Below are 15,751 nucleotides of genomic sequence, written 5' to 3' on the forward strand. Positions count from 1 at the left end.
AATCATCCCTTTAAAAGAACTTACTGCATAAATTAGATGTCTGCTTATCTGAGTCGTCCTCAGCAACTTAATAGGAAGATAGAAGTGCTATGTATTTATTTGTACCATATCATGCTGGTAAGCCATCATGTGATGTGGGAAGCAGGGTAGAATGGTCACCTGCAGAATAAAAGCAGTAACCTGATTATCAATTAGAGACTTAAAAAAAAAAGTGAGAAGCACTGAGGAAGTTTTAAATAAATACAACACTCCACAATGATGCTTAATAGTTTAATAACTAATCACTGACAAACATTCTGATACAACAAAGCCAGATCAGGCACTAAAATACATTCTCTTCTTAAACACAGGTTTGCATTTACCAAAGACATCTTTTCGTGACAGCCAAAGGAAAATATTTTCAACACAATCAACAGGCAATAATGCTCTCATCTTAGTCAATGGAAGTTTTTATGAAGAGTCTGAAAAAATAACTGGATGTAGCACTCATTTGATGATAGGAAGCTGGGAAACAGAAGGGGCATAACGTGCCTTTGTAGTTCTGAGTACAGAATTAGGGATGTGGTAAATTTAAACTCAATGGTCTTCAAAGAAACTAAACACAGGTAATCTCCACAGACATACTCTAAATAAATTATTAATAAAGTGAGGAGAAACTAGATTTCTAGGGAGATTTGGGCACAGATACTTGCTCTATAAGGCACTGGAGGGGTCAATAATCAGAATGGTGCTGGGATACAAATCACAGATCTGAAAAGATCTCACACATACAAAATTGGTCCTTGGTATCAGGGGCGTGGAGCATAAATAAGAACAGGTTTCCAGGAGACAAAGATACCAAAGGGCTTTGGAGGAAGACCCTTAAGAAAAGATTAAAGGGATGGGTTATTTGATAGGAAGAAAGAAAAGTTACTGAACAATTTAATAACAATAGACACCAATACAAAGGATCATACAGATAAAGGAGGCTAAATTTCATTTCTAGTTTGCAAGAAAAAGTAGTTGCAAATATAAGCTGCAGTACAAAGGATTGTTTCAATATAACAAAGGTCAGTTTCAGCAAACAAAACAGTCTTAAGTCACTGATCCTAAATAATGAATAGGATCCAAGGGATGGTGTGGGACCTTCAAAGACATGATACGCGTGTCCCTGAAAGGCTGGCTGAAGGCAAGGGAAGACTTAAGTTCTTGTGTTATTTTCTGTATGTGATACAGTGTGTTCTAGAATTCAGATGCAACACTGCATACCTATCACAAGACTAGGAATTCTCCTTGGATTATCAGTTACCTGCAAACTCCTCCTCTAAAGGAAGGCTTTCAAGTGGTTCATATTCAGCCCTTAATGTCGTAACATTCTTGTGGGCTTCACAATGTAACAGAGCTACATTCAGATCCTCATATATTTTATAAAATATAGTTAATTGGTTCCACTTTGAAGAAATATTATTAAAGATTACATTTCCTTTACTAGAGTAGACAGGCTCAAAGTACAGTGCTTATACTGTACTGTTTTAATGGCATTTCATTTTTATATTGGCATGCCAGTTAAAAATTAAAAATGACATGTTATTGGGGGTATTTTATTTAAATTCTAGAAAAACTGAAAGATACTTTTTTTTGTAAGATTTTATTTATTTATTTGAGAGAGAGAGAGCATGAGAGAGAGAGCACATGAGAGGGGGGAGGGTCAGAGGGCGAAGCAGACCCCCTGCCGAGCAGGGAGCCCGATGCGGGACTCGATCCCAGGACTCCAGGATCATGACCTGAGCCAAAGGCAGTCGCTTAACCAACTGAGCCACCCAGGCGCCCCGAAATATACTTTTTAAAGTAGGCTCCATGCACAACATGGGGCTCAAACTCATGACCCTAAGATTAGGACTCACATGCTCTACCCACTGAGCCTGCGGTCATTAGCATAGGTGATTTTTGCATTTCAAAAAGTCTATTCTGTAGCTTAATGAACAAAGAATTCAAGCACATTAAATCTTTATTTTTTATTTTTAAAGACTTTATGTATTTGACAGAGAGAGACAATGAGAGAGGGAACACAAGCAGGGGGAGTGGGAGAGGGAGAAGCAGGCTTCCTGCCGAGCAGGGAGCCCGATGTGGGACCCGATCCCAGGACCCTGGCATCATGACCTGAGCCGAAGGCAGACGCTTAATGACTGAGCCATCCAGGCGCCCCTACACTAAATCTTTAATGTACTATATCTAGTAAATGAGAGCAGAATATTCAAAAGACTTATTTGTTCCTTTGTCTACTTGAAAGGGCAGCTTAAGTTGAGGACTAATTAATCATGCATTGCTCAATTCCATTCCTAAATATTTTGATGAGTACTGTGAGTTTGATAATTATTCGTAAAGCATTTGTGGTTACATGTTCAATTATCAAATGTCGATCGTTTTTAGTTTATTGTTATTGACATGAAAAGAAGGAATCCTTAAAAAACCAAACACATGGATCATTCTGCAGCAATCACATACCAAGAGAAAAGTTGAAGCTGCAATAAACAGGGAAGCTATCTGGGTTTGAGGCAAAGGATTATGGAATTCGGCACATGTGTTTTACATTGTATATACCCCATCTTTTCAAGCTCTAAGCTCACTTAGATTCACTTAACAGAGAATGCTTCCCCAGAGCCAAACACATTTAAGCTCTTTAAGGACTGGCACGATCTCGTTTTTTCTCACAGGTTCATTAGTACAGCACCTACTTCGGAACAACTATTTGTGAGCACAATGATAGTTCAGAAAATATAAAATGATGGAAGAAGGAAACAAGAAAGTCCTTTGTTTGCAGCCAAGAAGATGTGGGGATTAGACCTGTATTTGTTTTGAACAACTGTCTGGAAGAACTGCTACAACTGTTTTGAAGAAATAATAAATGTCTATAAAATACAGAATTCTATAGTATAAACAATTTTGACACCTTTTGTTGAGAGACCAAAACAAAAAACAAGAAAATATACTGTATGTCGTATGGCTCAGAAATTAATAAATCCCCAAATTTCAATTTCCACTAAAATATTTATTTAATTAATGATATCTTACAGAAATAAATAAGAACAGTTTTTCTCTAATACAGATAGGTATACATACATATATATATATATGTGTGTGTGTATATATATATATATATAGTTTTTCCTTTTTTACAAAATCGAAGCATATCAAATTGTATTCCCTAAAACTTTAGCTCAAAAAGGAATACTAGGAAACAAACAAAAATACTGAAATATGCTCATCATTAAATTATAACCACGGGCCTTCTGAATCTCATCAGCATGACATAAGATTTAGAGAAAGACCATGAGATTGGGAGTCACGGGACCTGGGCTCCATTGTTTCCTTGCTATGTGTCACAAACACAGTTCTCTGTATTTCTGAACCTTGGTTCTCTAACTTTAGAACAGGTATGATATTAGTTATATCAACTTCATAGGATTGTTGGGCAAATTAAAGCTAAATGTGAATGTACAGGAAAGCTCTTTATAATATGTAAAGAGCTACAAAAATAATAGTTTTGTTTAATTTCATATAAAAGAATCAATGCATATCTTCCTCCAACTGAAGAATAAGCACCAAAAATGTGTGTGTGTTTTCTTCAGTTGAATTATGTCACCCTATAGGCCTAGAATAAGAAAATGCACCTTAACTAAGCACCAAAGCTTCTTGGACAAATGTGACAGAAGGGATATTTCTATTACAGTTTTCTGGGCAGCTAAGTAGGAGCTAATGAGTCCTGAGGGTCATTTTAAAACTCTGAAGGCTCAAAGAAAACAAAACAAGAACATTTGTATTACATCAAATGGCTAGGATAAAACAAGCTACTCCTTATTTAGTGATTTCAAAGTCCATTAATTCTTCACAGAAGAAGAAACACTCAGTTGTTACCGGTTGCAATTATTTGCTTATGTAAATACGACATTCTCTTGTTCCAAAGATCAAATACTAGTCCTTGAGAGAAGTCCTAGTGAAATAAAATAACAAATTATCACAAATTTAGATACTAGTGGTTAAAAGTCTAGTTTCCAAAGAACACGGGAAAGGAAAAGAATCCAAGACATCAGTATAATAATGATTAAAAAAAAAAAAAAAAGCAAAACCCTGTCATACCTGTGTGTTATAATGATTAAGAACTAAAATTATAAAAATTGCAATATTTACAGATACATCAATCTTAAAATATGTAAAAACAATAAGGAAAATTAAAAGTAGAGAAAGCAGTTTAGATAATTTTATGATAAACATGGATACACTTAAAATGCTATTTAAAGTTCACTGCTTACACTGACATTACTTAAACACATCATAGAAATAAGAAAAGTGTTCAATGTTTCAATTTTTAGTACCAACATAGAGAAAATAAATACTTGTCTAATATTAACTTATTATTAGGAATTGTATTACTGTAAAGTTAGTATGCATGGAGTTATAGTCTAAAGCTACTCAAATAACTAGGAGTTAATATAATTCACCATCTACTTAAAATATTACTACCAAGATATTGGTGAATCATGTGCTAAAGATACTGAAGGCCCTTCCAAAACTGAGTTTAAGTGGGTCAAATATACTAGGTGGTATGAAACTAGACCAGTTTACTCTCTCCCTTACTTCAACTCTTTTTAAGACTGATCTTATCAAAAGAAAAGTACACATTACCTCTCTTAATTCCCTTGCCTCATCAGATATAGATATTCTTTGGGACAAAAATAAATGTTCTATTAGGAGTGTAAAATTAAAAATCTTTATAGATCTTTTGGAAACAAGATAATTGGAAAGAACTCAGTAACTACTAGGACACCATACAACTTAAAAAAAGAAATTCATTCAATGAAGAACAGTATTTACTGACATCTACTGGATTTTTTACTTATAACTTTACTCTATAAGCTATGAAAAATTTAAATACATTAAAGTCTGGATTGAACCAAGTGTACTTCATTCAAGTTCTTCAGTTTCTTTGGTAAACAGGTCTGCCAGATCAGCCAAGGTTAAGACGGAGGCCTCTGGGTGCTTCACCGATGAGTTCGTGTGACTGTAGGATTTTCCAAGTGAGTAGAGTCAGAAATAATAAATGATTACATTTGTGTTATATTTTGCTCTTGTCCTATAATAATATTAAGACATAATGATATAAGAATATTCTTATAAAAACATATTTCCTCATCAGTGTTTGTAAGTGAGCCACAAGAACCTCCAAGAACAAAGTCAGTGATAGGATCATTGTTAGATCTCGTCAAAATTAGTGAAGACTTCTGGATAGCACTTTTAGGCTTTGTTATAAAATGTCTTTTCTCTCCACAATTCCTAAAACAAAGAAACAAAACCCATGCCAACTACTGCTAAGGCTCTCACCTTAGAATTTCTTACTTCCCAAAGTTAGTGTATTTCAAGAGAATTTCGATAGCTCTTCTAAATGCTATTTTATTTAAGCAGCTTAACTATAATCGCTGAATCCTGTTACACATGGAAACATCAACAATAAGAAACCTTGATGTCTGATGAAAACGGCTTTCATGGTAGACTCTTTCCTTCCCATAAACCACCAATGGAAGGAGATTTCTGGTTTCAAACTGCGTCTTTGCTATGCACAGTGCCTCTGTAGAGACATCCCCCCAAGGATCATTCCTCCATATCTGCCAACCATACCTATCTCGTAAGGATGTAGTAAAGCATTGGTTTATGTTTTCAAAATGACTTGGAAGAAAATTACGGAATAAATATTAGAAAGTTTTATAATTCTAAAGTTAAGTTTTTAAAATTAAGGCTACTCTGGTCTCTCTGCTTCTGTTCTGCCTTTGGAACAAATATCAAAATCACCAGCTGAGTTTTAAGTCCAGATCTTCCTATGTGCATGTGACTAACATGTGTGATGTATAAAGCAACACTGTAAGTTTCCTTTTACAGATATCAGACTAAGGCTTTTAGGATGGGCATAAAGATAGATTTCTTTAAAAAGTAATCCAATATGGCAAAGAAATGTAGGGCAGTTTAAATATTTTTAAACTTTACAATCCCTATTAATAAATGAAATCAAATATAGGATGTCTAGAGCATTAACTGGGAAATTTTAGATAGGTAAAATGTCCTATCTTGCTTTTAAAAAGTATCTGGTCATCTAATTGAAGAAGTCCCAAACACGTGCATAACCTTATATAAACAGGAAACACCCATCAGCTTGTAGGAGATTGTTACCTACCTCTTCTCAGCAGTTTTCAGCATTGCTTGCATTCTTTCTTCTATTGTTGCCTTAATTAAGAATCTGTGTACAATAGTAGGTCTAGAAGGTACATAATAATGATAAGTTTAAAAACATCTAAAACCATTTAGAACAAATAAGACTTCACATATTATACGCTATATTCATCAGTCATGTGGCACCCACTGTGGCCGATACTAATCAAGGAGCTGGGAAGGGGGTGGTCAGCAGTGAATAAAACAAACTAGTTTTAATGAACTAACATTCTAATGAGGGGAGACACAATAAACACATAAACTGGATGGTACAGATAACGCCACAAGGAAGCTAACATCTGAGTTGAAACATGACTGATGGGAATGAGGCTGCTAATAAGCCAAGAAGCAGAAAGAGCATCCAAACAGAAGCAACAATAAATAAATGCAAGCTCTTGGGAAGAGAACATGCTTGGAACAAGCTTAAAATGTTCGAAGGGCAGAAAGAAGCCTCGCATGGCAGAAGTGTGTTGTAATGGAGGGGTAGAGAGTAGAAGTGAGACTGGAGAGTGGGCAGGGAGCAGATCACGTAGGGTCTGGAGGGATATGGCAGGAATCTGGATTTTATCGTGGTACTGAGGGGAAGCCATCTGTGGGTTTTATGTGTGATTTGACTTAATACTGGATTATACTTTAGACATCCCTTTGGCTGCTGCTTGGGGGATGGACTGTTAGGTAGCAAAAGTGAAGGCCAAGAAGCCAGTTAAGGAGTTCTGTAGGAGTCCAACTAAGAGGGTGGGCTGTGCTCTGGTTTTATCAGTGGAAACAGTAAGTAGCAGACGGTCTGGAATATCTTTGGCAGGTAGAGTTGGCAAGACTTCAGTGATGGTTTGGATGTGTGGCACGAAGAGAGGAAGTAGGGAAAAGTCCTGGATTTATGGTCTGAGGAACTACAGATGAGAGAGTCAGATTATAAGATGGGGAGGGTGGGGGTGGGTGGGAGTGCAGTAGGAATACACTTTCTTTTACCATGTTAAACCTGAGTTTTCCATTATCTAGGTATCCAAGGGGAGGTGGAATCCAGATATGTGTGAAGCAACAGAAATGGGTATGTGAGTCTGAGACAGGAGCTGAAGGGGCATGTCTGGACTGGGGACGTATGTCTGAGAGTCATCCACATATAAATGCTACTTAAAGCTCTGGGACTGGATAAGCTCATCTAGGAAGTGCAGGTGAGTACAAAACCCTCAGGGACCACTGGCAAGAAGTCGGTCAATAACATTATGAAGCTCATTTCAGTGGCACAGTGAGGGCAAAAACCCAACCAGGAAGGCTGAGGGGGAGGGGGAAGGACGTGGGGGTGGAGGTGGAATGGAGGGGGGTTTCTAAAGACAGATGATATGAAGCCATACTTATGTGGTCATGTCTTACAAGAGCAATGTCCTTGAGAAGGGATGGGACCCATGACAAGTGGAATGGCTGGCTTTTGAAAGAAAAGGGACACTTCTCCCACTGTAATAAAAGGGAAGGAACATACTGTGCCTTCCTGCTTATTGCTACAGAGGAAATATCCGTACCCCTTCCTACAAGCAAGGCTTGCACTCGAGCATTATTCTGGCACTCTCTCCTCTCTCTTGCTTAACTAGTCCTCAGTTTCTAATGAATCACTCCATTATTTCTCCCACATGAAAGGAAACAATAACAAAATCTCTTGATCTCATGCTCTTCCTTTTCTCTGCTCTTTGCAGCAAAAATGCTCAAAATCCGAGTCCTACCAGCGATGCAGAGGCAGCAGAGCACTGTGCTTAAAAGGAGGGGCTGGGGAGGCAGAGCAGCTGTGTTTGAAACCCGCCACCACTTCTGCTAGCTATGTGACCCTGGACAAGTTACTTAACCCCTCTCTGTTAGATAAGTGTTTATTAATAAATAAATAAAAGCCTATTCTCTCTTATAGTCAAATCACTACCAAAACTGGTTTCGATTTCCATGCTGCTAAATCTAAGGGTTAATTCTCAATCTTTATCTTACTTGACATTTTAACAGTACATGAAATATAGTCGGTCATATCCTTCTTGAATTACATTTCTTTACTTGACTCCCAGGAACCTCTTTCTTCTGGTTTTCTTCCCAATTCATTGTTTGATCTTTATCTGTTACCTTGGCTGGTTCCTTCTCCTCTCCCACAGCCCTTAACTTTGGTGTGCTCTGGAGTCCAGTCTTTGGTCCTCTTCTCTACCCACACCTATTCCCTAGGTCATCTCACTCAGTCCTGTGACTTAAAAATACCATTTTCATGCTGTTGATTTTCAAATGTATCTCTAGCACAGACTTCTCCTGAACTCGAGACTTATATATCCAATTACAGAATATCTATCTCCATTTGTCTAATAAATATCAGATAAACATCTCAAATTTCTATTTAAAATAAGTTTCTGTTTTCCCCTCACCAAACCTGCTCTACCCTGTAGTCTTCCCCAACTCAGCTGAAGGCTACTTCATCCTTTCAGTTGTCTAGGTCAAAAAACCACGGCATTGACCTTGACTTGCTCACATCCCATGTCCAGTCTGTCCACAATAACTATTGGTTCTACCCTTAAAATATGCTGACCACTTCTCACCATTTCCACTGCTGCTACCATGGTCCAAGTCACCTTTAACTCTTACCAGGACTACACAACAGCCTCCTAACTGTTCTCCCTGCTTCTACTCCCCTGGTCTTGAACAGAGCACTCAGAATGAGTCTCTCAAAACTTAAGTTAGGACTTGTTGCTTCTCCGCTCAAAGCCTTCTGTTGGCTCCCTATCTCATACACAGTGAAAGCAAGGTCCTCATGGTGACCTTCTAGGCCCTATAAAATCCCCTCTCCTACTGGCTCTCTGACTTCACCTCCCACTTCTCTTCTCTGCTTATTCTGCTTCAGCAACTCTGGCTTCTTGCTATTTCTCAAACATACCAGGTATACTCCTGACAGGGTCTTTGCACTGAGTGTGCTGCTTGAATATTATTCCCCATGACATGTGCACGGCTTTCTCATCCCTTTCAAGTCTTTGTTCAGATGTTAACTTCCCCATAAAAATCTTGCATGCTGGGTGGCTCAGTGGGTTAAACTTCCGACTCTTAATTTTGGCTCAGGTCATGGTGGAGCCCCGCGTTGGCTCCATGGAGCCTGCTGAAGATTCTCCCTCTCCCTCTGCTCCCAACCCCGCTTTCTCTCCCTCTCAAAAAAAAAAAAAAAAAATCTTTCATGCTATCCTGCTCAAATGTACTTTTTTTTTTTTTTTAAAAGAGAGATCAAGACCTGAGCTGAGATCAAGAGTCAGACATTTAACCAACTGGGCCACTCAGGGGCCCCTAGCCAAATGCACTCTTAATCCTCCTTACCCTGCTCTACTTTTCCAGCTCCTAACATAGCATATATTTCACTTATGTTATTGTTTACTATCTGTCTCTCTACCAACTGTCGTAACTAGAATTTAGGTTCCATGAGGGCATCTCAGAAGGTGTTCAATAAAAATTTACTGAATGAAGTATGTGGGTATTGATGCAGGTAGACTGTTCAAGCTGGTGATAAAAAGATGAGATGCTTCAAATTGGACTTCATCTGTTTTCTACGTATGAGGCAAGACTGTCATCGGTGGGGCAGTGGTTACAGAAGACTTTTAAGATAGTCTCTTCAGAAAGTGGAAGAATCTATCTACTAGGGAAGCATAGTAGGACTGTCAGGTAGTGTTGAATGGCCTTTTTAGACTGTGGTCTTACATCTGAGTTGAATCCAGTCTATGCTTTGGAAAACACTGATCAGAAAGCAATGTTTAAAAATATAAGAAAAAACAAAACAAAACAAAAACCCCAAAACACCAACCAAATAAGATAAAGCTGCATTTTAAATGACACTTGATAGTACTTAGAACAAGAGTGCGTTTATTACATTTATGTTACTTTGCCATATTTTACTACAGGTTTGTTTGATGAACATGTCTCTTTTCTGCTGAAAATTAAAGTCCTAATTTGTTCTCTTGGCAATTGCTTACAGAGCAATCCCAGTTTTTTGAGTATGTCATATAAGATGGCATTTCCTGTCACTCTTCTCCACATACTCTATACCCCAGCAATTCCAAACTCCTTCTAGTCCCTGGAAATATCATGGTGTTTATCTCTTGTGTTCCTGTACATGCAACTCTCTTTGGCTGTGTGAGTACCCTTTTTCAGCCCAGCTTTGAAATAATTAGTCCTTCAAGACTCAACCTAATGAAGCCTTCCCTGACTCTCTAGGCACAACCAATCACTCCCTTCTTTATTACCATAGTACTTCTATTTTTTCACACTCTACTGCAATATTTCTTGTACTACACAGTGACCTCCTTGGGGGAGCAGATTATGTCTTACTCAATTTGAGTCTTCAGTATCTAGTGTAATGAGTGACAAATAGTTCACTCAATATTTATTTAATGAGTACTCAGTGTGCATTTTTTTAAATATTCAAGGCAGCTAACATCTAGGAGGTAATACATCTAAGAGGTCTTATGAAGGATAACTGTCTATTCTGATATTTGAATAAAAGTAGTAGATATTACACAATATACACCACTAGGTTTGGGCCCAGTATTAGGCTGGGCCTAAACTAAATCTAATTAACTCTTAGAATAGACCCAAGGGACTGTCTTTTTCTAAGGGGAAGAATTTAAAAAGGAGTCATGAATGAGTTATGCCTTCTTTTAAATACAGGCTACTTTAGACAATCAAAAATCAATTCTTCTCAAAGTCATGATGGATGCCTTCAACTCGCAGCTATCTTAAATATTTTAAGAAACTGTTTTGGTGGGCGCCTGGGTGGCTCAGTCGGTTAAGCGACTGCCTTCGGCTCAGGTCATGATCCTGGAGTCCTGGGATCGAGTCCCGCATCGGGCTCCCTGCTCAGCGGGGAGTCTGCTTCTCCCTCTGACCCTCCTCCCTCTCGTGCTCTCTGTCTCTCATTCTCTCTCGCAAATAAATAAATAAAATCTTTAAAAAAAAAAAAAAAGAAACTGTTTTGATGAAGTGATCAGGTAGACTGAAGGAGGGAAGACAAAAATCTGGGAGAATTCGGGGATTTGCTGTTTGGAGGAGGGAGAGTTGGAAATCTCAAAATGTCTTTTGGTCATATACTTGAAAATTTAATAAATAAGTGATTAAAAATGAATAGGTTATAATGAACATAAATGAAGAGTTTAAATACCGACTTGTATCTTAGAAACTTGAAGCAAATGTAACTGATGCTAATTTTAGTCCTTACTTTGTTTGTCCAATTCGGTGCACCCTTCCAATGGCCTGAAGCTCATGGGCAGGGTTCAATATGGGCTCCACCAAGAGAACATGAGTTGCTTCAATGATAGTTAATCCATTAGAACCAGTGTGCAGGGGCAGCAGCAGAATATTGATTTGAGGATCATGTTTAAATGCTGAAAGGTTCTCCTAAGAAAAGAAAGGTACATTTAAATTTCAGTTGGATCACTTAAAAATAAGAGCAGTATATTGTAGTTCATATTAAGAAGCCTAATAGCATCCAGGTCATTGTGAAATGTAACAATTAAGACAATAAAATGTAAAATCATCAATTTTAGAAAATGCAAACTTGTTGCCTGACTTCATGAGGAGAAGTGTCACATAAACTCTCTTGTTTTTTTCTGATACAGTGGAAGCACAAGATACATGTGCATGATGTATGCAAATTAAACTACATGAGCTTGGAAAAAAGAGAGAGAATGAGAAAGAGTGTGTCAGAGTGAGGAGGAGATCAGAGACATGAATCTGCTACGTTTCCACTTGGTCTTTCTGTTTTTGTCTCTTAGGGTTGCGCCTGTTGTTGTGCTCAGTGTAGCATAAGGAATTTGACCATATGGAGTTTTGCCTGGCAGTGTCTTGAGGACCTAATCCCAGCATGAGGGCCCTGTCCATTCAACAGGTGTATCATAGGCCATCTTTTCCTCTAGAGAAGCAAACAACCTCAAGTCACAAGATCTTTAAAAAAAATGATCTTGCTATGGGTATAAATGGATAGAAAGTAATTACAGTTTCGCTACTTTGCTTTTGATGTTAATTTTATAATGAATCAATAACTGAAACCCTTACACAAGACAATAAATGCAAGTAAGCTATGAATAGCAGTTTCAATTTGCAACTAAATCCAACCACCGCCCCCCCCCCACCTCAAAGCAAGAAAAATCTTCTTGACATACCTGAAATGTCTTAACACGACTGATCTGAGCAAATTCCATGTTGTTGTCAGTGAGGGCTTTTGAAATAATATCTAATACATCTTGCCACTAGAACACATAAAACAATAAGAAAACAAATATTTACACATAGCTTTCATATAAAAAGGAGTTGAAAAGGGACTAAATCTAAATAACTTTGTACCTCAGAATTAAGAAAATATAAAAACAAACCTTCAAATGTGGTTCCATCAACAGTATTTCATACTACCAAATTGGAAGTGGTCCCCCTCCCCCATTTGTTTTAAATCACATGCTGGTTAAAGAGAGGGTAAAAGACATGGGTATCTTTGGGAACTGAATTAAGATAAACATAAATAATAGAAAATAAATAATGGAGTGCTTAATGGATATAGTTGCTTACCTTTTAAAAATAAAAACTAGAATTTTTACTCGGTATTTTATTCAGTGGGTTACTTTAACTTTCTTTTTCTCAAATGACCAATTTCACTTGTGAAATGAGACTTCCAAGGTTATAGATTCTAATTTTTAACATATTAATATTAGAAATTCCCCATAAAACATATTAACAGGAAATGTAGCTATAGAAATTGCCTTGTAAAACACCACCAAATTTCTCTAAAAATAATTCTATCCTATGGACGAAAAAAAAAACGAACATGGATAAACTAGCAGTAATTCTAAATCTCAACTATATTAGGGTGAATATTAAACATGAGTTCTCAGATATAAACTGATTAGAGACAGAAAGCCAGTGCGAGCTAAGACTCAGGATGAAAACGTTGACTGTACCGTTGAGAAGACGAGTGCTTTAGCGCCTGGGTCTCTAAGGTGGATTCTCATCAGAGTTCTGACCACAGCTTCCACTTTTGTAGAATGGCTGCCCTTTGAACACAAACAAGAAGACACATCACTACCAAATAAAATCTAGTTTATAGTGGAAAGGAAAACCAATATAAACCACTTGTATTACCAAAACTACATGTGCATCAAAACAAACTATCAGGTGAGTATGTGTGTGCTCTTTACTTTGTATTTGCTGGAAATTTTCTTTAGCCTCAAACTGTAGAAGCTGTAGAACTTACACACCAGGAAAACTGAATATGAAACACATTAGAAAGTCATACAGTGCTATGATCCCGAAAAGAAGATTTTTAGGTTAAAGTGGTTAGGATTTGTAGTTATAAGATTTTGTTATTTTAGATAAGCACAATTTATATTAAAAACACTCTTCACTTCAGATATCAGGGCATTAGAAATGTTAAGAATACAATGAATCAAAATTCCAAAATTCCAACATAAGCAAACTGAAGGATCCAACCCAGCAAGGATCCTTTCCTGCAAGGGAATTACAAAGGATAGTGACAGAGGTACACATGACATCCACTTGGACAGCAGCAGATTTCTACAAAGCTAGATAAACACTCAGTGAGTGGTTTTTGCATTTTCCATAATCATTTCCATCATAAAAGTATGAAAAGGAAAAAAAAATGAAGAAATAACAAAATGAGGAAATGAGCAAATGTTTTTGTAGCCTTCATTGAAAGTTTTCCTCCTGGAATGTTCTGGGAGATGGCATGACATGAAGATATTAAGGGCATGGGATTTTGAGAAAAATCTAAATTCAAAATTGATCAGCCAGTTCTGTATTTTGCAAACTAACCTTTCCAAGGCTTAGCTGCCTCATCTGCCAAATAGGGAGGATAATTCTATTTCCAAAGATTGCTGTGATGGTTAAATGAGAAATACATGTATAGCATTTTTTTTTATTTTATTGAATTTTAAAAAATTTTTTATTGTTATTAATTACCATACATTACATCATTAGTTTTTGATGCAGTGTTCCGTGATTGTGCATAACACCCAGTGCTCCATGCAGAACGTGCCCTCTTTAATACCCATCACCAGACTAACCCATCCTCCCAACACCTTTCCCCTCTAGAACCCTCAGTTTGTTTTTCAGAGTCCATAGTCTCTCATGGTTCATCTCCCCCTCCGATTTCCCCCCCTTCATTCTTTCCCTCCTGCTATCTTTTTCTTTTTTTTTTTCTTAACATATATTGCATTATTTGTTTCAGAGGTACAGATCTGTGGTTCAACAGTCTTGCACAATTCATGTATAGCATTTAACTCAACACTTGGCAGAGTAGATACTCAGCAACTTATTATCTTTCTAAGACATTAAATACGAGCACAGATAATGACACAGATAATCTCGCAAGGGGGGCAAATCTAACCAAAAAGAAGTAAAAATATTCTCACAGCAGCATTACTCTTCTCCTCAAACCGACTCCTCGCACCACTTTTACACAGAGACATCAAAGGTAAAATATGTAAATGAAACAAGAAAGGAATATCAACTTTAAGTTAGCAAGACAGAATTATGGAAGAAGTTTTAAAACCCTAATACTAAAATCCTGAGTCTACATAATTATTTCTCTGGTATGCAGATTGCCAATTATACTTGAAAGGTTAAAAAATATAAAGGATCTGTTTCAGTCTAAAAAGTGTCTTAAATAGAGCAAAATTATCTCAAATGAGAGAAAGCAGGAAATCAGCATGAAATATTGTTTAATGAGTTCAGGTAGAAACATTCATATCCCTTGCAAGGTCTCATTTTCAAAAATATTTTCAAATGAAATACCATAATAACTATAAAACCTTCCATCTATTAAGCTGCTTCTTATGAAAAGTTCAAAAGAAAACATAATAATAATAACCTTTTATAAGCAACATTCCAAACTAGAGTGCTAACTCTGGGAAGAAAAAGACCAGAACATTCGCTTTTATCAAAGTTTGGACAGTTCAGTGGTAGCTTTCAATGATCCCTTGCAAATGTCACAGCTTGGAACCATTTGGTCCTAGTCCAGTTACTGCCACTATGAAAGAATAATAATAAGAAGTGTAGAAATCCAAAGCTCTGCTTGGCATAAAGCTATAATAAGAAGTGTAGAAATCCAAAGCTCTGCTTGGCATAAAGCTACATGGGGGGGTGAGACTACCTTAATACCCCTTTTCTTCCACTTGGGCAGAAGCGGTTACTGAGAATGAGAACAATGGATGGACTTCTTAGTGGGTGGCCCATGTATATTGGCAGGTCTTGGTTTGAGCATGCATGCTCTGCGTAATTTTAAAAAACAAATCCAATAAATGCAAAATCCTTATGTTAGGCCACTGTGTTTAGGTTAAGTTTCTGTCAGGACAAAAGATTTCCTATTTTAGACTACTTGGAGACATTTTTTTTTTTTTTAAAGATTTTATTTATTTATTTGACATAGAGAGAGACAGCTAGAGAGGGAACACAAGCAGGGGGAGTGGGAGAGGGAGAAGCAGGCTTCCCGCTGAGCAGGGAGCCCGATGCG

The 15,751-nt window shown here is 37.2% G+C and overlaps 1 protein-coding gene across 9 annotated transcripts in view; it reads right to left on the bottom strand.

Moving 5' to 3' along the window:
- Nucleotides 1–256: 256 nt before the first annotated feature.
- The window catches only part of SHPRH (SNF2 histone linker PHD RING helicase), a 96,537-nt gene continuing 81,042 nt past the window's right edge, over nucleotides 257–15,751 (bottom strand). For 7 of the 9 annotated variants that reach the window (XM_081829102.1, XM_081829105.1, XM_081829103.1 and 4 more), the window contains 5 exons: nucleotides 13,182–13,274; nucleotides 12,393–12,479; nucleotides 11,450–11,628; nucleotides 6,203–6,283; nucleotides 257–5,038 (listed from right to left, as the gene is read on the bottom strand). In XM_081829102.1, the coding sequence (XP_081685228.1) occupies nucleotides 4,942–5,038; nucleotides 6,203–6,283; nucleotides 11,450–11,628; nucleotides 12,393–12,479; nucleotides 13,182–13,274 (537 nt within the window). In that variant the 3' untranslated portion in view covers nucleotides 257–4,941. Of the gene's footprint in view, nucleotides 5,111–6,202; nucleotides 6,284–11,449; nucleotides 11,629–12,392; nucleotides 12,480–13,181; nucleotides 13,275–15,751 lie in introns of all 9 variants that reach the window. The other 2 variants (XM_081829107.1, XM_081829108.1) reach the window with 2 other exon arrangements.

Source organism: Leptonychotes weddellii, chromosome 8 (genome assembly GCF_054177405.1).
Source record: "Leptonychotes weddellii isolate Sample4059 chromosome 8, ASM5417740v2, whole genome shotgun sequence".
NCBI classification, from domain to species: Eukaryota; Metazoa; Chordata; class Mammalia; order Carnivora; family Phocidae; genus Leptonychotes; species Leptonychotes weddellii.